This window comes from Oncorhynchus nerka, linkage group LG7, assembly GCF_034236695.1.
Source record: "Oncorhynchus nerka isolate Pitt River linkage group LG7, Oner_Uvic_2.0, whole genome shotgun sequence".
Lineage (NCBI taxonomy): Eukaryota > Metazoa > Chordata > Actinopteri > Salmoniformes > Salmonidae > Oncorhynchus > Oncorhynchus nerka.
The window spans coordinates 46,676,365-46,702,717 of NC_088402.1; the positions used below are offsets into that span (position 1 = coordinate 46,676,365).

General features: G+C 41.7%; 1 protein-coding gene and 1 long non-coding RNA gene across 3 annotated transcripts in view; both read left to right on the forward strand.

Moving 5' to 3' along the window:
- Positions 1 to 26,353, forward strand: part of LOC115131810 (protein argonaute-3-like) — a 37,576-nt gene that overhangs the window by 595 nt on the left and 10,628 nt on the right. The window contains exons 2-13 of one of the 2 annotated variants that reach the window (XM_029663817.2): positions 13,096 to 13,267; positions 13,436 to 13,556; positions 13,682 to 13,890; positions 17,628 to 17,764; positions 19,335 to 19,469; positions 19,724 to 19,811; positions 20,006 to 20,153; positions 20,400 to 20,519; positions 20,801 to 20,944; positions 21,470 to 21,636; positions 23,535 to 23,719; positions 25,488 to 25,647. In XM_029663817.2, the coding sequence (XP_029519677.1) occupies positions 13,096 to 13,267; positions 13,436 to 13,556; positions 13,682 to 13,890; positions 17,628 to 17,764; positions 19,335 to 19,469; positions 19,724 to 19,811; positions 20,006 to 20,153; positions 20,400 to 20,519; positions 20,801 to 20,944; positions 21,470 to 21,636; positions 23,535 to 23,719; positions 25,488 to 25,647 (1,786 nt within the window). The remainder of the gene's footprint in view (positions 1 to 13,095; positions 13,268 to 13,435; positions 13,557 to 13,681; positions 13,891 to 17,627; positions 17,765 to 19,334; positions 19,470 to 19,723; positions 19,812 to 20,005; positions 20,154 to 20,399; positions 20,520 to 20,800; positions 20,945 to 21,469; positions 21,637 to 23,534; positions 23,720 to 25,487; positions 25,648 to 26,353) is intronic. The other variant, XM_029663818.2, reaches the window with a different exon arrangement.
- On the forward strand, positions 2 to 7,437 carry LOC135572505 (uncharacterized). Its single transcript, XR_010464351.1, has 2 exons — positions 2 to 1,209; positions 1,679 to 7,437. It is a non-coding gene; the product is annotated as an uncharacterized LOC135572505 (long non-coding RNA).

Genomic DNA, 26,353 nt, shown 5'->3' on the forward strand with positions numbered 1-26,353 from the left:
ATCATCTGTGGAACGCCATATTAAATTGTTACATTTGGTGTTGAAGTTTTGTAGGCTGACTAACGTTGTCAGTTTAATTCCTTATTAAATGATATAGCATACGATCAAACCTACTATGCCAATCAGATGAAATTAAATATAAACTCATTCAGTCCTTTCACTGTACTGTCTGGTTTAGAAAACGAATTTGGGTGACCAGATATACTGTCGTTGGTAAGATTGTTTGCTGGTTGGTAGCCTCTGCCGAGTCCCCTTCAACCGAGGGGTCCAGCTGCGACATAATCTCTGAGCAGTCATCTCTCATGATCTCTATGCTGCCACCTACTGATATGTAATCTCTCAGGAAAAGTGGGGGATTCGAACGGAACCATAGAGTGCTTGCAGTTGCGTCACAAATCACCTAGCAACCCCAAACTTCGTGTTGGAAGACCAAACTCACATGCTGACCAGATAGCTCGCTCGCCATTGCACGCATGTTGTTTTTGTCCACGCACACCAGACACGACCAGGACACGCAGGTTGAAATATCAAAACAAATTCTGAACCAAATATATTAATTTGGGGACCGGTCAAAAAGCAAACATTTATGGCAATTTAGCTAGCTGTTGCTAATAACAACCCAATGTTTGTATCCCAGGACAAATTAGCTAGCTAGCAATTGCTAGCTAATTTGTCCTGGGATACAAACATTGGGTTGTTATTTTACCTGAAATGCACAAGGTCCTCTACTCCGACATGTAATCCACAACAATTAATCTGCAGATAAAAGGGTAAACCAAGTTTGTTTCTAGTAATCTCACCTCCTTCAAGATGCTTCTTCTTTGGACTTTATATTGTGGTTGGCAACCAACTTTAAGGTGCATTACCACTACCAACTGGACTGGAGTGTGGACCTCAATTCATCTTTAAGTCACACACGTGGGTATATGCTCCTAAAAACCAATGAGGAGATGGGAGAGGCAGCACGTCAAGCGTCACAAATAAAACCAATATCTATTTTAGTGCAAGCACTCATTGATGTGCGCAAGCAGTGTGGGTGAAATGATTGAATAACATGTATGCGACGTGAGCGGTGTGGTCAGTCTGTTGAAAGTTCTCCAATTGTCCAAATGGCTTGCTGTGTTTTGCAACCACCATGAACATTGGAAAGATTGCCCGTTATTTTGTTTTTCAAGGACCCAGAAAACAGGTGGGGTAGAACCTATTCAAGTAAGTAAACATATTTTTAAAATGATCAATGTATTATTAGCTAGCTAGCTTGCTACAGAAACTTAGTGTGCAGGCTAACTTAAATGAGCTCCTTACGTAATGTTCGCTAGCTAACTTTACATACTGTATAGGTAGCTAGCTACGTGAATTAAATATCACCAGTTTACAAACGTCATATTAGTTAGTTAGCTATCTTTACGTATTTGTTGTAATTCCAAATGCATTTGTAGCTAGGTACTGTAGATAGCTAACTAACAGCCATGGAAGAGGGTGACAGGATTAGCTACCACTTCCAGTTGTCAGAGAAGGGAGAGTAGGTTACTCTGAATATGGCAGGTAACTTTGTGGGAGGACACTATGAAACTTCTCCAGTTCCAGTCCCTAGTGAGGAGAAACTGAGGACAGATTTTTCAGGGATGTCTAACTTTAGTATAATGCAGCCTGTTTCTTTTGTGTATTCTGTCTTCAGATACAGAGAGCTGTCAAATCCTTGTCTGCAGATGAAGAGCTCACAAGAGAATAAGGGTACATCCTTGTATACCATGGATATATGTTAGCAAATTTTGTCAACAAAAATAGTTTAAAAGCCACGCAATGTATAAACCTATTACAACTGGAGCAGGCCAACTTTGCTGGGTGTGCAAGGCTTCTATTCCAGCCCAGCACTAATGCACCTTATTCAATGTATCAAACCTAATTAGTTAATCAAGTGAGCTACTGCTGGACTGGAGCAGAACTCTGCACACCCAGTAGACAGGGATCGGTGGAGCGAGGTTGGTATTGACATTTCCACCCCCGAAATTGTTTTAGTAATGGTAGCCTACTTGTTGCTAAAATGTCTACACGTTTACATATGGATTAGCTTTCTTGTACACTTTGAAATTATATGAAAGTGTTGATTCTTTGAAGTGAAGCGTTGTTGAAACTTGTTTTAATTGTTAACTTAACTATTATTCAGGATGAACTATCGCTTATGTTGATTTAATCACAGATCGCAATCCAGCAATAAAGAGGGGAAGGGAATCTGTCTCTAATTTGTCTGTTCCTGTGTTGTATTCTCAAATTAACATCACCTTTCTGTTTAGTCATAAATTCTCCAATTAGTTTTATTTGATTGCCACAATGTTTTCAGGATATCAGCCATGTGAACCCATTTTTTAAATGTCATGCAATGCCAATGCAGCCAAAGGCCTACAGCAGTGGTTCCCAACTCTAGTCCTTGAGTACCCCCAATAGCAAGCACTTTTTCTGTAGCCCCTGACAACATACTGATCCAACTCATTGAGGGCCTGATGATTAGTTGAATCAAGTGTGTTTGCTGCTACAGTAAAACTGTACTGTTGTGGGGTACTCGGGGACCAGAGTTGGGAACCACTGGCCTACAGTATGATGGCATTAAAGCAAATTTATGCATGATCTGAAAATGTGGTCGAAGGCATCGTTTGGATGATATGACACAATGTGTAGCCTCCGGAGGTACGCAGAGGCCAACTTGAGCTCCGTACCGCCATGCACCTCTCAAATTTTGTAACAATGTGGAGGGCTCCGTATAACTCTGCATTGACATGATTGGTAGGTGAGGGCGGGCGGGAGGTCCTGTATAAACACACTCACTTCCTTCACAACAGCTCTGCTCCACGTACCGCAAGAATGATGAATGCCCCGACTTCTGCAGAGGCCGTGTCAGCGTAAAAGCTGCATGGCCAATGCAGATGTCGGATTGACCATGTAGTGCCTTTAAGCCTCATGGGCGTTTGCAATCCACCCCTTGACATTGTCCATCTGAAGCAGAAAATAGCTTAACTCACACTGTTTACATATTGTTCAGCTATATGTTCTCAATTTAAAAACGATACCAGTAGACAATGTATATGTGGCTAATCATTATACTAGATTTTGTACATGACGTGTACTGATATTACATTTTTGGTTAAAAAAAATCCAACCCTTGTAATCTAGGTGGTGAAATGTCTGAAAGCTGGTGATAAGATCCTTAGCTTAAAACACACACAATTACTACTACCAAGTTCAATGCCAGATACTTTTCTCCAAGAAGATCTGAGTGGCACTTAGAGGTGCCACTGTGATAACTACAACAATTACATTGTCAATGCTAAATGTGTTTTTATGGGGCTAGGCAAAGCAGAGATGACAATGATTTTCTTTCACCCATACAATAATATTCGCTATAATTAAAGTACAGTATGTTTACAATAGTCTTTCACATGTTCCAAATTATATTTTAGATATTCATACGGTTTAAGGGGGCACTTTTGTCCTGACGACAAGATAAAGGTGCTCTACTCATGGCACAACCGACTCGCTCAGATTTGACCAAAGTGCTTCATATAACAACCATCTCGTATAATTGGAGGAACGTCTCCTTTCATATCTGGAAAAGGACCAAGTAGTAGAAACTAATGCTGCTGCAGCACTGCACATCTTCACAGTGGGAATCCAGTCGACATGGGTGTCTTGATAAAGGTTAGCTGCTGAACCTACAGTAGTACATAATCAAATGAATCACGGTTGATGAATCAACTAGTTTTAGGTTCTGTTATCATGCAGTTTGCGGTAGTCACTCGGGTGATAATTAATGCGTTGCTCTTCCTACATGGCCGTCAGGAGCCGCCGTACATCAACTGCAAGCCCTCTATATAAGGAGAAGTGGGCGTTTCAAAAGTTGCCACTCAACGTTATTTGGGTTATCGGACGTTAGTCTGCAGAAATGACCGTATGTAATTTCAGTAATTAAAAAAATGATGTATTCACTAATTGTGAGCTGTGTCTTTGAATGTTACGTCCATGGCTACCGGTAGGTAACTTAGTTTTTTTGTAAATGAGCTAACATTAGCTACATTTTTTATTTAAAAAAATCATACATTCTACTATTTTATTAATCAATATTTTAAATAATAATAATAGAAATATCAAGTCATGGCGGTTCTAGTAGTTATGGAATTCCAGCGCTTCTAGTGATAAGACTCCTTGAAAAACCCCACTTCTCCTTATATGGTTCCTTTCACACCCCCACTTTTCCTGAGAGATGCACTGCGCTAAGAGATGACATATCAGTAGGTAGCAGCATAGAGACCTGAGGGATGACTGCTCTGAGAGATGATGTTGCAGCTGGACCCTATTGCATCAACTGGATGTTTGAGTTTTCAGGGGAAATGGAAAGAGAGCCTGTGACGTGACTTCCGCTTTTGGACATAAACAAGACGACACTCCATCGTAAACTCTTTCTCCACATTTACTCAATTGGTTGAACAGTGTAGTAGAAAACCTCCTAAGACAGCTATTTAAATATTTTTTTTATCTTCTCGTCAAGACCAGTACACTGAACATGCCCTCCAAGGACCACCCATGGCTGCACCCCTGCCCAGCCATGTAACATCCAGGAATGTATTTAAATTGGCTGATTTCCTTATATGAACTGTAACTCAGTAAATTATTTAATTGTTATTTTTTAAATATTTTTGTTAAGTATAGTTTCAGGGTTTCTTTTACGCCTGCTATGTTAGCTTAGCCAGTTGGTAAACGTTTTGCAGATGTCTGTCATAGGCAGGTGGAAGGCCCATCAGGTGTGCCTCATCTGGAGCCCGTGAGAGACTGGCTGGCTGTGTGTGTGTTTGGAGGTTGCCTGCCTGCCTTCCACAGAAGGAGTTATTGAGTGGTGCTCACTGTAGTCTCGCTCAATAATCAGATCAGCCACAAAGTCAGTTAACTATAACCAATGGGCAGCTGCTTTGAGAGTAATGGTTGTTGGCATACTTTTGAGCTGTTAACATTGAAACCAACCATGATTGGAGATGGATATGATTTGTGCTGTCTGCTTTCTTAGCACTCATTCGACACAGTCTGGTGGATCGGCATGTTTTCTGACGAACAGGATGACTGCTTACGAGAGTATGGGAATCAAGAGGCCATGTCATTAGGTTAATAAGGTCCACCTTATTCTTATCAGTTTAACATCAAATTTTAAAGCTGCAACGTTTTGTGCGACCTGACCAAATTCACATAGAAATGTGAGTTATAGCGCTGTCGTTCTCATCGAAAGCAAGTCTAAGAAACGGTAGATCTGTTCTATGTGCGCTATTTTTATACTCCCCGGTCTTTTTTACGTCTTTTTATTTACACCTTCAAACAGCTGAAAATACAGTATTTTTGGATATGGAAAATAGATTTCACAAATGTATTACTCTACACTATAATTGCTTGTCTTGTAACAACTGAATTAGGCTATTAGAATTTTAGCAACCACGAAATGGTAGAGCAATTTCTGCATAGTTCTGCTTTAATCTGTATTTGGTGTCTTAAATGAGGCGTGGTAGATAAATGATGCATAGATTAATAAAATTGCCTACTTCCTCCAAAGGACACTGTGCTGTGTTTTTAGGGGGAAAAAAGGATACATTTTGCACACACCAAATGACACGTGTGTTAATGTGGCTCGAGAGTGGAGCCAAAGGTAGGATACAGCTGCCGATAGCTCTTGATCATGACTCTCCGTTCCATTACTTCACACGTAAGAACCATTGGACAAAGGCGTCTTCTGTACAAGGGAGTTTTGTTAAAAGGTCCGACGCTCGGTCTGAACATTAACACGCATTGCTTGTGGTAGGGTTTTGGATGCATAAGGGTGTTTTAATCAGCAAGACTAAAATGGCATGAAGGTTAACTTGATATACACCTTTCTAGGGTTAGTGTTCCCACAGGGCCATATCTCCATGTTACAGCAAGGGTGTACGGAAGACCGAGGGACCACCGGTGCAAATTAGCTATCTAGCATGCGCCGAACACCTGTGGCCGCCAGAAGGTGTCACTGAAAAATACTGTTGGCTGCAACTGTGGTAAAGCTGGTTAAACATTTGTGAAATTATTTTGATGTGGTATGAAAGGGCTTTATGTTTCTAGAATTGTTTTGCAATTGAGAATCAATCCACATGTGAATGGAATATTTGGCTGTTTTGGCTGCCGGAGCCAGTCTACCAAAGTATTCACAACCCTTTTTCCCCCACATTTTGTTGTTACAACCCAAATTTAAATATATTAAATAAAAATGTTGTCACTGGCCTATGCACAATACTCCATAATATCAAAGTGGAATTCTGTTTGTAGACATTTTTTACAAATTTAAAAGCTAAAATGTCTTGTGTCAAATATTCAACCACTTTGTTATGGAAAGCCTAAATAAGTTTAGGAGTAAACATTCGAGCAGTGAATTTCAAACAGTTTCAACCACAAAGACCAGGGAGGTTTTCCAATGCCTCGCAAAGAAGGGCACCTTGGTAGATGGGTCAACATTTTTTAAAGCATATGTTGACTATCCCTTTGAGAATGGTGAAGTAATCAAGTATGCTTTAGGATGTTGCAGCAATACACCCAGTCACTACAAAGATACAGGTGTCCTTCTTAACTCAGTTGCCAGAAAGGACAGAAACCACTCAGGGATTTCAACATGAGGCCAAATGGTGACTTTAAAACAGGAACAGGAGTTTAATGGCTATGATGGGAGAACTGAGGATGGATCAACAACATTGTAGTTATTCCACAATACTAACCTAAATCACAGTTTGAAAAGAAGGAAACCTGTACAAAAATTATATTCCAAAATATGCAACCGGTTTGCAATAGAGCACTAAAGTAAAACTGCAAATCCAACACATCACTGAGTACCACTCTTCATATTTTCAAGCATGGTGGTGGCTGCATCGTGTTATGCGTATGCTTGTCATCGGCAAGGACCAGGGAGTGTTTTAGGATACAAAAACCGAATAGAGCTAGGTATCGGCAAAATCCTAGAGGAAAACATGGTTGTCTGCTTTCCAACAGACACTGGGAGACATTCACCTTTTCAGCAGGACAATAACCTAAAACACAAAGCCAAATACACACTGGAGTTGCTTACCAAGATGACATTGAATGTTCCTGAGTGACCTAGTTAGTTTAGTTTTGGCTTAAATCTTCTTGAAAATCTATGGTAAGACTTAAATGGTTCTCTAGCATTGATCAACAATCAGCTTGACAGAGCTTGAAGACTTTTTCAAATAATTATTTGCAAATATTATACAATCCAGGTGTGCAAAGCTCTTAGACATACCCAGAAAGACTCACAGCTGTAATCGTGATTCTAACATGTATTGATTGACTCGGGTTTGAATACTTAAGAAAATGTGATATTTCTGTATTTCATTTTCAATAAATTTGAACAGATTTCTAAAAACACCACGTTTTCACTTGTCATTATAGTTGTATTGTAGATGGGCGAGGAAACAAATGTATCAAATCTAATTTGAATTCAAGCTGTAACACAAAGTGGAATAAGTCAAGGGGTATGAATACTTTCTGAAGGCATTGTAATGTCCTTGGAGCTAAAGGATTAATGGTAGGCTCCTTCAGAGTACATCTTCGTCAAAGCTGCCGAGTGCCTGTACCTGGCTGAAAACAACTGGCAGACTCACTATGATGAAAGCCTACAGCTTTCACATGGTGTTTGTTTTGTATGTGTAAACCAACAGAGCCCTAACTATAAAGGGAAGGAGAAAGAAGAGGCAGTTAGCCATCCACACATGGTTGTTTAGGTTCAGTAGTTGTATAAGTTAAGAGCACATAGGCTATTTCTGTTCCTGGCTGACAATTCATTTTCCAACACACCATCCTCCTTTCCACAGTTAAGCTAAGCTAGACCCTTGATGAGATCGGTGTGTGTTTTTGTCCATTTTTCCTTGTCAGCATTTTCTACATATAACATGGTTATTTATTTTTTTAGCTGTTATTTTACCAGGTAAGTTGACTGAGAACACGTTCTCATTTGCAGCAACAACCTGGGGAATAGTTACAGGGGAGAGGAGGGGGATGAATGAGCCAATTGTAAACTGGGGCTTATTAGGTGACCATGATGGTTTGAGGGCCAGATTGGGAATTTAGCCAGGACACCGGGGTTAACAACCCTATTCTTACAATAAGTGCCATGGGATCTTTAATTATCTCGAGAGTCAGGACACCCATTTAACGTCCCATCCGAAAGACAGCACCCTACACAGGGCAGTGTCCCATTTTTTTTTTAGACCATAGGAAAGAGTGCCTCCTACTGTGTATATACAATTTACCAGCGAGAATTAAGAAATTAACGACATTCAGTGGTTTAGTGGTTTTGTTTTAATTTGAATAATAACATTTGACATATTTCATTGTAAATACATGGGTCTTATTGATTAAATAAAAATTGTAAATACTTGCTCCAAAATATCTTCACAGAGTCACACACACAGAATGTGTATAATAGTTTCTCCTTTATCACAGAAAATGTCCTCTAAATCCATGAATTTAAATCCATGAAGTTATTGCAAGGATATATTTTGTGCAGTATTTTAAAGTGATTTAAAAAAAAAAAAAAAAAAAAAAACTTTATTTGACATGGGTGGGGGAGCAACCAAGCTTTCTTCCATTCAATTTCAGTAATATGTGCGTTCCAGAATATTTTCCCCTCTAGGAGATCTTGTTCTTGGAGTGAAAAAGTTATCTTATGAATATTACATTTCTTATCCAGCAGGGGGAAACCTTGTAACATAAGTTGTGCATCTATCATGACATGTTTGCCAAAACACAAATGAGATTTCATTAATTAAGTCCTGAAGATATTGCTTTGCATATAGAATTAAATTCTTTATAAAGTATTGGGAAGTTATGTTTCTAAGAACTTTCTATAAGAGTATATTTCTTTCTATATCAAATAGATGTTCCACAGAAGTGGCTTGTGTGGGGAGAAGTTGTGGACATAACATAGTTTCCAGGCTAAAAGGGCTTGTTCATGAAATTTGGACAGTTTGATGGGTAATTTTGCTGGAGAATAATTGCACTTCCACAAATTGAAGACCACCCAATTTCATAAAAATATGACAGGGAATGAAGTACCATATAGATACCGATCTAAGTATACATATTTTTATCCAGTTTACTTTAAAGGTATTGTTGATGTCAATGAAATCTAGTACTTCAAGCCCACCATCAGCTCTTTGGTTTGATATTACAGACTTCTTAAGTTTGCGTTTTATTTTTGCATATGAAGTCTAGGAAAGTTTTGTTGTTGTTGATATCCTTGCTGGTTTGATCAGCTACAAATAGGGATAGCAGGGTACGTGACAGACCTTCTGCTTTGGACAATAAAACCATTCCAATAATACGTTGGAGCCAGTTATTAAAGGTGGATTTAGTTTACTTTAATCTCTGAACGAAATTGAGATGTTGATGGACAATATGGTGTTTCACCATGTACACCCCTAAATATTTCACATTGTATTTCACTGCAATATTCTCAACAGATTGGTAATTTGAGTCATGCAGGGACAATATTTCGCATTATTTAAGATCCAGATCAGAAGCAGAAGAGAATGATTTCATAATATTAAGTGCAATAGCAACTTGATCCTTGTCTTTTAGAAACAGAGCTGTATCATCTGCTAATTTTATATTAGTTATTTTTCAAATGATGAAATACCTTTTAATTCAGGGTTGTTTAAAATGTTAGATATTTATTTTAGTTGTAGAATTACTATAAGTGCTGAAATAGGGCAACCCTGGCGTACACTGGTGAATATTAAATATTTGAGGTGTGTTACGATTAATCATAATGGAACTATTAATATCTTTATAAAACATTGATAACAGAGACAAAGTTAGTCCCGAAACCAAGTGTACAATGAATGTATTAGGAATTTGTGTTCAATTGTATTTAAAAGTTGAGGAATAAAATAATAGCCTCTGGGTCAACTGACTCAGCGTAATCAATCAAGTCTAAAACTAACCTAATGTTACAGCTGATGTGGCGACCTTTCATGAAACCAGTTTGGGTTTCATTAATAAGGTGGTTTAGGCCCATTTAAGTCTATTAGCATATGCTAAAGTTATCCATTTCTAATCTGTATTTAATAATGTAATGGGTCTCCAATTACCTATGAAAAGGATCTTTATCAGGATTTGGTATTAAGGAAATAACCCCTTGTTTTATGGTAGTAATCATCTCACCCGTAGCTAGTCATTCTTGGAACATGTTGAATACTGGTCCCTCTAAATGTTCCCAAAAGTGTCAATAAAATTCCACAGAAAGACCATCTGTTCCAGGTGCCCTTCATAGATTTAAGAGCATCTCTAAATCTCTACAATCGAAAACTCCTCTTCACATATGGACTTGAACTCATCAGAAATCATTGGAACATGACCATGGACATGTTTTATAAAATGTTCACATTCAATCCCATTCAAATTTGATTTCTACAGATTTTCACAGAAAGAATACACAAAGTTAGAGATTATCTTTGGGTCTTTACACAAGGTATTGCCAATATTTAAGGGAGGGGCGGTGGGGGGTAGCCTAGTGGTTAGAGTCTTGGACTTGTAACCGAAAGGTTGAGCTGACAAGGTAAAGATTTGTCGTACTGCCCCTGAACAAGGCAGTTAACCCACTGTTCCTAGGCCGTCATTGGAAATAAGAATTTGTTCTTAACTGACTTGCCTAGTTAAATAAAGGTAAAATAAAATCAAGGCAGAAAGAAATTCTCTTTACAGTTCCTTTTTTTTTCAGAGCAAAAAATAGCTTGTTTTTTTTCTCACTCTCCTCAACCCATTTTGCTCTAGATCTAATAAAGGCCCCTTTAGCTAAATAAATGTACATTTGATCTAGTTCTAATCGAGATGTATTCCAATCCGTTTCTTCTTCTGTTGAAAGGGTATCCTTTTCTAAGAGAACATTACATTTATTCATAAGCTCATTTTTAAAACATTTTTCACTTGGGTCTAATGTTGCTGGTAGCCTTCCACAACCTTCCCACCATAAGTTGGGTGAATTGTGACCCATTCCTCCTGACAGAGCTGGGATAACTGAGTCAGGTTTTGAAGGCCTCCTTGCTGGCACACACTTTTTCAGTCCTGCCCACACATGTTCTATAGGATTGAGGTCAGGGCTTTGTGATGGCCACTCCAATACCTTGACTTTGTTGTCCTTAAGCAATTTTGCCACAACTTTAGAAGTATGCTTAGGGTCATTGTCCATCCAGAACCATTTGCCACCAAGCTTTAACTTCCTGACTCATGTCTTGAGATGTTGCTTCAATATATCCACATAATTTTCCCTTTTCATGATGCCATCTATTTTGAGAAGTGCACCAGTCCCTCCTGCAGCAAAGCATCCCCACAACATGATGCGGGCTTCACGGTTGGAATGGTGTTCTTCGGCTTACAAGCCCCCCCCTTTTTCCTCCAAACACAACGATGGTCGTTATGGCCAAACGGTTCTATTTTTGTTTCATCAGACCAGAGGCCATTTCTCCCAAAAGTACGATCTTTGTCCCCATGTGCAGTTGTAAACCGTAGTCTGGCTTTTTCATGGCGGTTTTGGAGCAGTGGCTTCTTCCTTGCTGAGTGGCATCTCAGGTTATGTCGATAAAGGACTTGTTTTTACTGTGGATATAGATACCTTTGTACCCGTTTCCTCCAGCATCTTCACAAGGTCCTTTGCTGTTGTTCTGGGATTGATTTGCACTTTTCGCACCAAAGTACATTCATTTCTAGGAGACAGAACGCGTCTAATTCCTGTGCGGTATGACGGCTGCATGGTCCCATGGTGTTTATACTTGCGTACTATTGTTTGTACAAATAAACGTGGTACCTTCAGGTGTTTGGAAATTGCTCCCAAGGATGAAACAGACCTGTGGAGGTCTACAATTATTTTTCTGAGATCTTGGCTGATTTCTTTCGGTTTTCCCATGATGTCAAGCAAAGAGGCACTGAGTTTGAAGGTAGACCTTGAAATACATCCACAGGTACACCTCCAATTGACTCAAATTATGTCAATTAGCCTATCAGAACCTTTTAAAGCCATGACATAATTTTCTGGAATTTTCCAAACTGTTTAAAGGCACAGTCAACTTAACTTAATGACCCACTGGAATTTTGATACAGTGAGTTATAAGTGATATAATCTGTCTGCAATCAACTGTTGGAAAAATGTATTGTCATGCACAAAGTAGATGTCTTATCCGACAGTGGTATCCTAGATCTGTACCTAGGGGACACTTTATCCCGGAGCACTTTACTGCAGGGTCCTTCTCTGACCCTGACACAGTGCTATGAACCAGGACAGCCTCACATTTTCAGTTTCCCCTTTAGACCTAGTCATCTTTTTTTTTCAATTTGAGGTCATAGAGATCCTATAATAAATGTTCTACATGTAATTCTACATTTAAGGTCTACAATATGTGAAGAACACATCCTATTTAACTCATAGGTCAAAAATATGGTTTATTATATTCTTCTTTCCACATGATTTTGATTGGATGTTTTCTGAGAGATGACTCATGACACTATATGAGTGGATGTCATGTCTTCTGTGTGGGTGTCGGAGTAGGTCGTTTACGGCTCATCTGAGTGTGGGTAGTGTGTGGTTTTGTGATGTCATGATTAGCGGAGTAGTTTCCGACAAGGCTGTCAATGAAAGTGCTTTGGTAGAATTGGCATAGTGTGGCTGGCACACCCCTACTCTCCAAAGCTTGTGTTTGTCAGTTAGGATAATTCAATGCCTTAACGTGGTGACATTTACCATAAAACTCTGGCCTTTAGTGGCAATAGCTCTGGGGAGGAAAAAAAAAACTAGGCTACTCATGACTCCTATTTCATCACCACCTTAAGTGGGATCCCACAATACCCTCACAGCCTTTTTTATAACTGCCTTTCGCCACATTATCTACTACTTCCTATCTACAGTTTGCTCTTGTTCTCACTTCGTCACACTCACTCTCTCTTGGTCCCTTTCTTTCCTTCTCCTCCCCCACAACCTCTTTCATAAGTGTTTTTATATTGAGTACTGGCACCCTCTCTCTCTCCCTCTAGGAGATGTTGGGGCCCAGGCCCTGTTCTCAGTGCCACGGAGGCCTGGCTTTGGCACCATGGGGAAGCCTATCAAGCTGCTGGCCAACTGCTTCCAGGTGGATATCCCCAAGATGGACGTCTACCTCTATGAAGTAGACATCAAGCCCGAGAAGTGCCCACGTCGCGTCAACAGGTAAACAGCTGTCCGTCAGTCAGCGTCAATATTCTCAAACCCACACAAACTGGCTGCAGATCTTTCTTGTGATGAACTGTACTCTGCATCACTTTACCCACTTAAAAGACCAGGGTTATGGAGCAGTGTTGGAGAGTTGATATATTTGTCTCTCTGGTGCCCCTATAGGGAGGTGGTGGACTCCATGGTGAAGCACTTCAAGGTGACCATCTTTGGGGACCGAAGGCCAGTCTACGATGGGAAGAGGAGCCTCTACACAGCCAACCCCCTACCAGTCGCCACAGCGGGGGTGAGTTGCGCGCGCACAGAAGATACACATGATAACATTTCTAGTGTAATTTACAATGTTGAATGTCAGATGGGTGTGCTAGTGATACATTGAGTTGCTTGAGCTCCCATATATATTCTCCTCAGGTGGATCTGGATGTCACCCTGCCAGGGGAGGGGGGTAAGGATCGCCCCTTCAAAGTGTCCATCAAGTTTGTGTCGCTAGTCAGCTGGCACCTGCTGCACGAGGTCCTGATGGGGCGCTCCATGCCTGAGCCCTTGGAGCTGGACAAGCCCATCAGCACCAACCCTGTACACGCAGTGGATGTGGTGCTGCGACACCTGCCTTCCATGAAGTGAGTGACTGCTGCCGCCCTAGTGGACAGCACTGGCATACAGATTTATCTATGGTCTGAGGGCCAAGGGGTGTCCACGTACTGTAGAACTGCTATAAAAAAGCTCTATGCTGTTAAAAAAGAAAAATTTGATGTGGAACAAGCTATTCTGTTTGGTGTGCAGTTTAAGAGTATATATGTATTTATATTAGAGGTCGACCGATTAATCGGAATGGCCGATTAATTAGGGACGATTTCAAGTTTTCCTAACAATCGGAAATCGGTATTTTTGCACGCCGATTTTGCCTATTTAAATAAATAAAAAATAATGTACAACTTTATTTAACAAGCCAAGTCAGTTAAGAACACATTCTTATTTTCAATGACGGCCTAGGAACGGTGGGTTAATAACTGCCTTTTTTAGGGGCAGAACGACAGAATTTTACCTTGTCAGCTCAGGGATTCAATCTTGCAACCTTACTTTTAACTAGTCCAATGCTCTAACCACCTGCCTCACGAGGAACCTGCCTGTTACACGAATGCAGTAAGAAGCCAAGGTAAGTTGCTAGCTAGCATTAAACATATCTTATAAAAAACAATCATAATCACTAGTTATAACTACACATGGTTGATGATATTACTAGTTCATCTAGTTCATACTAGTTCATCTAGCGTGTCCTGTGTTGCATATAATCAATGCGGTGCGCAATTGCGAAAAAGGACTGTCATTGCTCCAACGTGTACCTAACCATAAACATAAATGCCTTTCTTAAAATCAATACACAGAAGTATATATTTTTAAACCTGCATATTTAGCTAAAAGAAAGGTTTGCAGGCAATATTAACCAGGTGAAATTGTGTCATTTCTCTTGCGTTCATTGCACGCAGAGGCGGGGAACAATTTGGGCCGCCTGGCTCATTGCGAACTAATTTGCCAGAATTTTACGTAATTATGACATAACATTGAAGGTTGTGCAATGTAACAGCACTATTTAGACTTAGGGATGCCATCCATTAGATAAAATACGGAACGGTTTCGTATTTCACTGAAAGAATAAACGTTTTGTTTTCGAAATGATAGTTTCCGGATTCGACCATATTAATGACCTAAGGTTCGTATTTCTGTGTGTTATTATGTTATAATTAAGTCTATGATTTGATAGAGCAGTCTGACTGAGCGATGGTAGGCACCAGCAGGCTTGTAAGCATTCATTCAAACAGCACTTTCGTGCATTTGCCTGCAGCGCTTCGCAATGCTTCAAGCAGTGCGCTGTTTGACTTCAAGCCTATCAACTCCTGAGATTAGGCTGGTGTAACCAATGTGAAATGGCTAGCTAGTTAGCGGGGTGCGCGCTAATAGTGTTTCAAACGTCACTCGCTCTGAGACTTTGAGTAGTTGTTCCCCTTGCTCTGCATGGGTAACTTTGCTTCGAGGGTGGCTGTTGTCGATGTGTTCCTGGTTCGAGCCCAGGTAGCGGCGAGGAGAGGGATGGAAGCTATACTGTTACACTGGCAATACTAAAGTGCCTATAAGAACATCCAATAGTCAAAGGTATATGAAATACAAATCGTATAGAGAGAAATAGTCCTATAATTCCTATAATAACTACAATTTAAAACTTCTTACCTGGGAATATTGAAGACTCATGTTAAAAAGAACCACCAGCTTTCATATGTTCTCGTGTTCTGAGCAAGGAACTTAAACGTTAGCTTTCTTACATGGCACATATTGCACTTTACCTTCTTCTCCAACACTTTGTTTTTGCATTATTTAAACCAAATTGAACATATTTAATTATTTATTTGAGGCTAAATTTATTTTATTGATGTATTATATTAAGTTAAAATAAGTGTTCATTCAGTAGTGTTGTAATTGTCATTATTACAAATAAAAAAAATAATTGGCCGCTTAATTGGTATCGGCTTTTTTTGGTCCTCCAATAATCGGTACCGGTATCGGCGTTGAAAAATCATAATCGGTCCACCTCTAATTTATATACCCTTATAGTCCTGAATATACTAGTAGTCTACAATGTATATACACTGCTCAAAAAAATAAAGGGAACACTTAAACAACACAATGTAACTCCAAGTCAATCACACTTCTGTGAAATCAAACTGTCCACTTAGGAAGCAACACTGATTGACAATAAATTTCACATGCTGTTGAGCAAATGGAATAGACAACAGGTGGAAATTATAGGTATCTAGCAAGACACCCCCAATAAAGAAGTGGTTGTGCAGGTGGGGACCACAGACCACTTCTCAGTTCCTATGCTTCCTGGCTGATGTTTTGGTCACTTTTGAATGCTGGCGGTGCTTTCACTCTAGTAGTAGCATGAGACGGAGTCTACAACCCACACAAGTGGCTCAGGTAGTGCAGCTCATCCAGGATGGCACATCAATGCGAGCTGTGGCAAGAAGGTTTGCTGTGTCTGTCAGCGTAGTGTCCAGAGCATGGAGGCGCTACCAGGAGACAGGCCAGTACATCAGGAGACGTGGAGGCGGCCGTAGGAGGGCAACAACCCAGCAGCAGGACCGCTACCTCCGCCTTTATGCAAGGAGGAGCAGGAGGAGCACTGCCAGAGCCCTGCAAAATGACCTCCAGCAGGCCACAAATGTGCATGTGTCTGCTCAAACGGTCAGAAACAGACTCCATGAAGGTGGTATGAGGGCCCGACGTCCACAGGTGGGGGTTGTGCTTACAGCCCAACACCGTGCAGGACGTTTGGCATTTGCCAGAGAACACCAAGATTGGCAAATTCGCCACTGGCGCCCTGTGCTCTTCACAGATGAAAGCAGGTTCACACTGAGAACATGTGACAGACATGACAGAGTCTGGAGACGCCGTGGAGAATGTTCTGCTGCCTGCAACATCCTCCAGCATGACCGGTTTGGCGGTGGGTCAGTCATGGTGTGGGGTGGCATTTCTTTGGGGGGCCGCACAGCCCTCCATGTGCTCGCCAGAGGTAGCCTGATTGCCATCAGGTACCGAGATGAGATCCTCAGACCCCTTGTGAGATCATATGCTGGTGGGGTTGGCCCTGGGTTCCTCCTAATGCAAGACAATGCTAGACCTGATGTGGCTGGAGTGTGTCAGCAGTTCCTGCAAGAGGAAGGCATTGATGCAATGGATTGGCCCGCCTGTTCCCCAGACCTGAATCCAATTGAGCACATCTGGGACATCATGTCTCGCTCCATCCACCAACGCCACGTTGCACCACAGACTTTCCAGGAGTTGGCGGATGCTTTAGTCCAGGTCTGGGAGGAGATCCCTCAGGACACCATCCGCTACCTCATCAGGAGCATGCCCAGGCGTTGTAGGGAGGTCATACAGGCACGTGGAGGCCACACACATTACTGAGCCTCATTTGACTTGTTTTAAGGACATTACATCAAAGTTGGATCAGCCTGTAGTGTGGTTTTCCACTTTAATTTTGAGTGTGACTCCAAATCCAGACCTCCATGGGTCAATACATTTGATTTCCATTGATCATTTTTGTGTGATTTTGTTGTCAGCACATTCAACTATGTAAAGAAAAAAGTAGTTAATAAAAGAATATTTAATTCATTCAGATCTAGGATGTTATTTTAGTGTTCCCTTTATTTTTTTGAGCAGTGTATTATATATCTATAGAATATATTATTTCAAAGAAGATGTATAACCCAATGAAGCTAGATCTTGAACAAAACATGATTAATAGAGTAATTCAATTCATTTTCTGTCTGTGAAAGGTGACCCTCTTTCTTCTCCCCAGGTACACCCCAGTGGGGCGCTCCTTCTTCTCCGCCCCAGAGGGTTACGACCACCCCCTGGGCGGGGGTAGGGAGGTGTGGTTCGGCTTCCACCAGTCGGTGCGGCCCGCCATGTGGAAGATGATGCTCAACATTGACGGTGAGGGCCCTTGACTGTGAAGAACATGGACAATGATTAAAAAATATATTCTTTACTGTTGGCAGGGACTTGTTTCCTTCCATGTTGTCTGGATGATGATGATGATGTAGTAGCTGTGTAGCGTCTCACTCAGTCTGTGAGGTCTCAATCAATCAAATGTATTTCTAAAGCCCTTTTTACATCAGCAGTTGTCACAAAGTGCTTATTCAGAAACCAAATCTAAAACCCCAGAGAGCAAGAATTGCAGATGTAGAAGCACGGTGGCTAGGAAAAACACCCTAGAAAGGCAGGAACCTAGGCAGAAACCTAGAGGGGAACCAGGCTGTGAGAGGTGGATATTATAGGAGTACATGGCCATTAAGTCCAGATCGTTCTTCAAGATGTTCATAGATGGCTAGCAGGGTCAAATAATAATCACAGTGGTTGTAGAGGGTGCAACTGGTCAGAAGCGCAGGAGTAAATGTCAGTTGGCTTTTCAAAGCTGAACATTCAGAGGTTAAGACAGCAGGACAACAGGCCAGGGTTCCATAGCCGCAGGCAGAACAGCAGAAACTATTAGCAGCACGACCAGGTGGACTGGGGACGGCAACAGCCAAGAGTCATCAGGCTAGGTAGTCCTGAGGCATGGTCCTATGGCTCAGATCCTCCAGGAGGGGAGAGACATACACTGTCTTGATGGGGAAAACTGAGCTGACTACAATGGCTGTGCTATGGGCAGACTCCACTAAGCTGGAAATGACTAGGGTTTTAAATTTGTCAGAGCTAATGGTGGGAGGCTTCGGCCGCTCAGACCCCGTAAACGGGTGGAGGACTGACCTGAGAATGCTCGGGCTCTGACTCCGACTCGCTGCTTAGTGGGGAAAACCGGTTGAAAGTCACTGTTGACTGAATGAGCGACACTGGTTAAGACTGCCGGCAGCATTTATTTCCAGAAGCTGTGGAAAAAATGCCCTGCTGCGGGAACTGTGGGGGGGATTTCACACTACTACCTGTACTTACTGGTGGCACAGAATTGCCCTTGCCTAACGATTGCGTCTCGCAACTTGGCTATCCTCACCATAAGGCGATAGTTCTCCTGCATATTATGAGTAGGTCTATAGCGAATGCAATTCGAAGTCATAATTTTACTCAGCTTTTTCGGATGGTGGAGGTCCTACAGATCCATGTCCAGAAAGTGTCCGGGGAATACTTGGTTGAAAAAACGTTTAGTGAGGACAAAACTAAGACGTTGGTAAATTTGTTAAATACAGAGTTTGATTTAATAGTTATTAAAAGTGTTTGGCTCCTGCCAAGTAGCATCAAACAGCACGGAGGCAGCGTGGAAGTGTCTGAGTTGCATCGTGTTTACTTATGTCTTTGATTAGTCCAATTGGAATAGAATTCAGCCTATCCCTCATTTTTTCTTTGGTTGTAAAGCTATCAGAATTGGGTTCCTTAGCTACATTGAAGTCCCTGATTTCGAAGGAACCTAATCTAACTCTTACTCTTTGGGTTTGGTTGTAGACTATCATAACTTGGATCCTTCCGCATTGAAGTAACTTATTTTCATTTGACCACTTCTCATCTATAGTATCAGCCACGGCGTTCTACAAGGCCCAGCCGGTGATCCAGTTCATGTGCGAGGTCCTGGACATCCACAACATAGACGAGCAGCCACGGCCCCTCACCGACTCCCACAGGGTCAAGTTCACCAAAGAGATCAAAGGTATGCAGAGTGACGTCACCACTACCCCAGGCTCGGGAGTGCTAATACTGCTAGACTCCTTGCATCACTGTTGAACTCCAGGGCTAATGTTTTTGTCATTCTGACTTTGTTTTGGTTGTAGGGATATTGGTAATTGTTTTACCAAATTGTACACACCACATGAAAATGTGTTTGCATTGGAAGCCCCTCAAACTATATAATTATAGTTGGATAGTTCCTCTCACACATTCCCCTCCTTCCTTTGTTGTGTCCAGGTCTGAAGGTGGAAGTGACCCACTGCGGAACGATGCGGAGGAAGTACAGAGTGTGTAACGTGACTCGTCGTCCTGCCAGCCACCAGACGTGAGTACCTACATAGAGAGACGGGGGATATGTGTAGTTTAACTCTGACACATTCTCCATTGTGATGAAGTTTATTCCTGGAATAAAAAGCAATCTGTGTCCAGGAAGCCACCCCAAAGAGTTAAACATGAGAACTAGATGAGCACAAAGTCACAAAAACATCAACTCCATGTCCCTCTTCCCCGAACCCCCAGGTTCCCCCTGCAGCTGGAGAATGGTCAGACAGTGGAGCGCACGGTGGCCCAGTACTTCAGAGAGAAGTACAGCCTGCAGCTGAAGTACCCCCACCTCCCCTGCCTACAGGTGGGCCAGGAGCAGAAACACACCTACCTGCCCCTGGAGGTGAGTACTACTGGCTCTTTGTACTTTTGACCAATTATCAACCTCTTTGATTATGTGCATTATTGCTTTGTTTATGGGAGTTTGCGCTCAGCAGCTGTGATCTTAGTCAGCATAAGTAGAGACCTGAGTTATTGTCTTTCATGTGGTCAGGATCAACTCAGGGCCCTAAGCATAAAACTGTACCAGTTCTGCTCTCTCTACTGTATTAAGTTACTTTAACTGACATTCCTATGTGTCTCCTTGCAGGTGTGCAACATAGTAGCTGGCCAGCGCTGTATTAAAAAACTCACTGATAACCAGACGTCCACCATGATCAAAGCCACGGCCCGCTCTGCCCCAGACAGACAGGAGGAGATCAGCAGGCTGGTGAGTACTATCTATAGCGCCCTTGAATGACTGCGAGGTGTTACGACTACTGAGTGACATGTCTTTATAATTCATCTTACTAATTGATATAGCACTTTTCCAGATACTCAAATTACTTACATACTGTAGTAAGGGGGAAACTCGTCTCAGCCACCACCAATGTGATGCACCTGCTTAAGTTATCATCTCCAAACTAATAATTTCCTGTTTTGCTACTACCCCTCCCTCCGTCCTACCCCTCTATCCTCCTCTTCTCTCATTCACTCCAACTCTGTATCCAGGTGCGGAGTGCGAACTATGAGGCGGACCCGTTCGTCCAGGAGTTTCAGTTCCGCGTGCGTGACGAGATGGCTCAGGTGACGGGCCGTGTGCTGCCGGCCCCCGGGCTGCAGTACGGCGGCAGGGCAAGCTTGGAACACTTCATGGTACCTACCCTTTAAATCATCCTTAATCCGCATGTCTCTGTAATTTAGCTTCCCCGTCTTTCTCTTTCTTGCCCCTGGCTCTTTCATTTAGTCACTTTTGACATTTACGTCATTTAGCAGACGCTCTTACCCAGAGCAACTTACAGGAGAAATTAGGGTTAAGTGTCTTGCTCAAGAGGACATAGAAAGATTTTTCACCTAGTCAGCTCGGGGATTCGAACCAGCAACCTTTCGGTTACTGGTCCAACGCTCTTAACTGCTAGGCGACCTGCCGCCAATTGTCAATCTCTACCACCCTCTCTCTTTCACCCACCTCTGTTTTTTTTCTCTGAAAATAATGATTACTACTTTACTTGTGTGAAGGCTGTGACAAATGGCATGACAATGTTTTTAGATTCATTAAATGACCATTTCGAAGAAAATACAAACAACATTTTCTCAATCTTTTAGAACCAATTGGTCTCTCCACCTCTCTGTCTATGTCTGTACTGTCTGTATTTACGTATGTGTGTGTGTGGGTGGCAGTCCCAGCAGATGAACCCTGCGGTGTCATTGCAGAACCGCACGGTGGCCACGCCCAGCCACGGCGTGTGGGACATGAGGGGCAAACAGTTCCACACTGGGGTGGAGATCAAGATGTGGGCCATCGCTTGCTTTGCCACACAGAGGCAGTGTCGTGAGGAGATCCTCAAGTGAGTGCTGTCTGTCTTATACAAACATACATCATAAACACACACACAGGTCTCTTTTTCAACAGATAAATACTCAACCCAATGCAATAACATTATAATCAACTAAAAAATAGCATTATTAGCATATCTATTATGTTATCACATTTCTTAGTTTCTTTTGGTTGGTGTCTGCAACACTAACAGTACCAGTCAAAAGTTTGGACACACCTACTCATTCAAAGGTTTTTTTTTTTTTTTTTTACTATTTTCAACATTGTAGAATAATAGTGAAGACAAACTATGCAGTAACACATAAGGAATCATGTATTAACCAAAAAAGTGTTAAATAAAAATATATTTTAGATTCTTCAATGTAGCCACCCTTTGCCTTGATAACAGCTTTGCACACTCTTGGCATTCTCTCATCCAGCTTCGTGAGGAATGCTTTTCCAACAGTCTTGAAGGAGTTCCCACATATATGGGGTGGCAGGGTAGCCTAGTGGTTAGTGCGGAAGGTTGCAAGATCGAATCCCCGAGCTGACAAGGTAAAAATCTGTCGTTCTGCCCCCAAGGCAGTTAACCCACTGTTCCCCAGTAGGCTGTCATTGTAAATAAGAATTTGTTCTTAACTGACTTGCCTAGTTAAATAAAGGTCAAATAAAAATGTGCTGAGCTTGTTGGCTGCTTATCCTTCACTCTGCAGTCCAACTCATCCCAAACTATCTCAATTGGGTTGAGGTCGGGTGATTGTGGAGGCCAGGTCATCTGATGCAGCACTCCATTACTCTCCTTGGTCAAATAGCCCTTACACAGCCTGGAGGTGTGTTTTGGGTCATTGTCCTGTTGAAAAGCAAATGATAGTCCCACTAAGCGCAAACCAGATGGGACGGCATATCGCTGCAAAATGCTGTGGTAGCCATGCTGGTTAAGCAAAGCACCATCACACCACCACCTCCATACTTCACGGTGGGAACCACACATACAGAGATCATCCGTTCACCTACTCTACATCTCACAAAGACACGGCAGTTGGAACCAAAAATCACACATTTGGACTCATCAGACCAAAGGACAGATTTCCACCAGTCTATGTCCTTTGCTCGTGTTTCTTGGCCCAAGCAAGTCTCTTCTTCTTATCGGTGTCCGTTAGTAGTGGTTTCTTGGCAGCAATTTGACCATGAATGCCTGATTCACTCAGTTTCCTCTGAACAGTTGATGTTGAGATGTGTCTGTTACTTGAACGCTGTGAAACATTTATTTGGGCTGCAATCTGAGGTGCAGTTAACTCTAATGAACTTATCGTCTGCGGCAGAGGAACTCTGGGTCTTTCATGTGGCGGTCCTCATGAGAGCCAGATTCGTCATAGCGCTTGATGGTTTTTGCAACTGCAATTTCAAAGTTCTTGGAATGTAAAGTAATGATGGACTGTCGTTTTTCTTTGCTTATTTGAGCTGTTCTTGCCTTAATAATAATACTTGGTATTTTACCAAATAGGGCTATCTTCTGTATACCCCCTTACCTTGTCACAGCACAACTTATTGGCTCAAAGCATTAAGAAGGAAATAAATTCCACAAATTAACTTAAGAAGGTGATTACCTCATGAAGCTGGTTGAGAGAATGCCAAGAGTGTGCAAAGCTGTCATCAAGGCAAAGGGTGGCTACTTTGGATATCTAAAATATAAATATATTTGGTTACTGCATAATTCCATATGTGTTATTTCATAGTTTTGATGTCTTCACTATTATTCTATGTCAGAAATAGTAAAAATAAAGAAAAACCCTTGAATGAGTAGGTGTCTAAACTTTTGACTGGTACTGTACGTCTCTGTAACTGTCTCTTTGGGTCTCCTCATCCTCCCTCTTTCTCATTCTTGCTCTTTTTCTCATCCTCTCGCTCTCTTTCCCTACATCTCTACAGAGGTTTTACTGACCAGCTGCGTAAGATCTCTAAGGATGCTGGGATGCCCATCCAGGGCCAGCCATGTTTCTGTAAGTACGCTCAGGGATCAGACAGCGTAGAGCCCATGTTCAGGCACCTGAAGAACACCTACGCTGGCCTGCAGCTCATCATCGTCATCCTACCTGGAAAGACCCCAGTCTATGGTACAGACTAGACACGGTTTAATTTTGTTTTACATTTGATGAATTTGTTTTTTTACTTTTATTTTCTAAAAACTCTATTCACATACTATTTATTTGTATGTGATTTCCATAGCCTGAGTATATACAGTACCAGTCCAAATGTTGTACACACCAGGGTGTTTGTTTATTTAGACTATTTTTATATTGTAGAATAATAGTGAAGACATCAAAACTATGAATTAACTAACACATGAAATCATGTAGTAACCAAAAACGTGTTAAATCGAAATATATGTAATATTTTAGATTCTTCACCCTTTGCCTTAATGATAGCTTTGCACACTCTTGGCATTCTCTCAACCAGCTTCATTAGGTAGTCACCTGGAGTGCATTTGAATTAACAGGAGTGCCTTAAGTTCATTTGTGGAATTTCTTTCCTTAATGCATTTGCGCCAATCAGTTGTGTTGTGAAAAGGTAGGGGTGGTATACAGAAGATAGCCCTATTTGGTAAAAAACCAAGTCCATATTATGGCAAGAATAGCTCAAATAAGCAAAGAGAAACGACAGTCCATCATTACTTTAAGACATGAAGGATAGTCAATCTGGAAAATTTCAAGAACTTTGAAAGTTTCTTCAAGTGCAGTTGCAAAAACCATCAAGCGCTATGATGAATCTGGCTCTCATGAGGACCGCCACATGAAAGACCCAGAGTTACCTCTGCCACAGACGATAAGTTCATTAGAGTTAACTGCACCTCAGATTGCAGCCCAAATAATTGCTTCACAGAGTTCAAGTAACAGACACATCTCAACATCAACTGTTCAGAGGAAACTGTGTGAATCAGGCGTTCATTGTCAAATTGCTGCAAAGAAACCACTACTAACGTACACCGGTAAGAAGAAGACACTTGTTTGGACCAAGAAACACGAGCAAAGGTGGAGTAGACTGGTGGAAATCTGTCCTTTGGTCTGATGAGTCCAAATTTGAGATTTTTGGTTCCAAACACCGTGTCTTTGTGAGATGCAGAGTAGGTGAACGGATGATCTCTGTATGTGTGGTTCCCACCGTGACGCATGGAGGAGGAGGTGTGATGGTGTGGGGTTGCTTTACTGGTGACACTGTCCTTGATTTATTTAGAATTCAAGGCACACTTAACCATCACAGCATTCGGCAGTGATACGCCATCCCATCTGGCTTGCGCTTAGTGGGAATATAATTGGTTTTTCAACAGGACAATGACCTTAAACACACCTCCAGGCTGTGTAAGGGCTATTTTACCAAGGAGAGTGATGGAGTGCTGCATCAAATGACCTGGCCTCCACAATCATCCGACCTCAACCCAATTGAGATGGTTCAGGATGAGTTGGACTGCAGAGTGGAGGAAAAGCAGCCAATAAGTGCTCAGCCGATGTGGGAACTCCTTCAAGACTGTTGGAAAAGCTGGTTGAGAGAATGCCAAGATTGTGCAAAGCTGTTATCAAGGCAAAGGGTGGCTTCTTTGAAGAATCTCAAATAAAAATGTATGTTGATTTGTTTAACACTGTTTTTTTTTGGTTACTACATGATTCCATATGTGTTATTTCATAGTTTTCATGTCTTCACTATTATTCTACAATGTAGAAAATAGTACAAATAAAGAAAAACCCTTGAATGAGTATGTGTTTTCAAACTTTTGACTGGTACTGTATGTGCCATGTACAATGTAATGTACAATGTAAATACAATGTACAATGTAAATGTAATGTACAATGTAAATGTAATGTAAAAATGGTTCCCTCTTTCCCACAGCTGAGGTGAAGCGGGTTGGAGACACCCTCCTGGGCATGGCCACTCAGTGTGTCCAGGTGAAGAACGTGGTAAAGACATCCCCTCAGACCCTCTCCAACCTCTGCCTCAAGATCAACGTCAAACTGGGGGGCATCAACAACATCCTGGTGCCACACCAACGGTAATGCACAGAGTGAAAGAGTGTGTTTCCACTGGCAGAAAACCCCTATTTGGGTGATTTGAAAACACTTATGTGCTATTTTCAGCAGAGATACATACACTAAGTATACTTCCTAATATTGAGTCCCCCCCCCCCATTTTCCTTCAGAACAGCCTCAATTTGTAAGGGGATGGACTCTGACACCTACATTTTACCTTGTAAAAGCATTCCACATGGATGCTGGCTGGCCCATGTTGACTCAATGCTTCCCACAGTTGTCAAGTTGGCTGGATGTCCTTTGGGTGGTGGACCAATCTTGATACAAATAAAATGTCACATGCGCCGGATACAGCAGGTGTCAGCAAGCCTTTCAGTGAAATGTTTACTTACAAGCTCTAAGCCAAAAAGTGTTAAAGTATTTACTAAAATAAACTGAAATAAAAAATATAAAAAATAATTAAGGAGCAACAATAAAATGACAGTAGCGAGGCTATATACAGGGGGTACCGGTACGGGGGCACAGGTTAAATCAAATCAAATTTATTTTTTTAGCCATTCTTACATCAGCTGATATCTCAAAGTGATGTACAGAAACCCAGCCTAAAACCCCAAACAGCAAGCAATGCAAGTGTCGAAGAACGGTGGCCAAAACCTAGGAAGAAACCTAGAGAGGAACCAGGCTATAAGTGGTGGCCAGTCCTCTTCTGGCTGTGTCGGGTGGAGATTA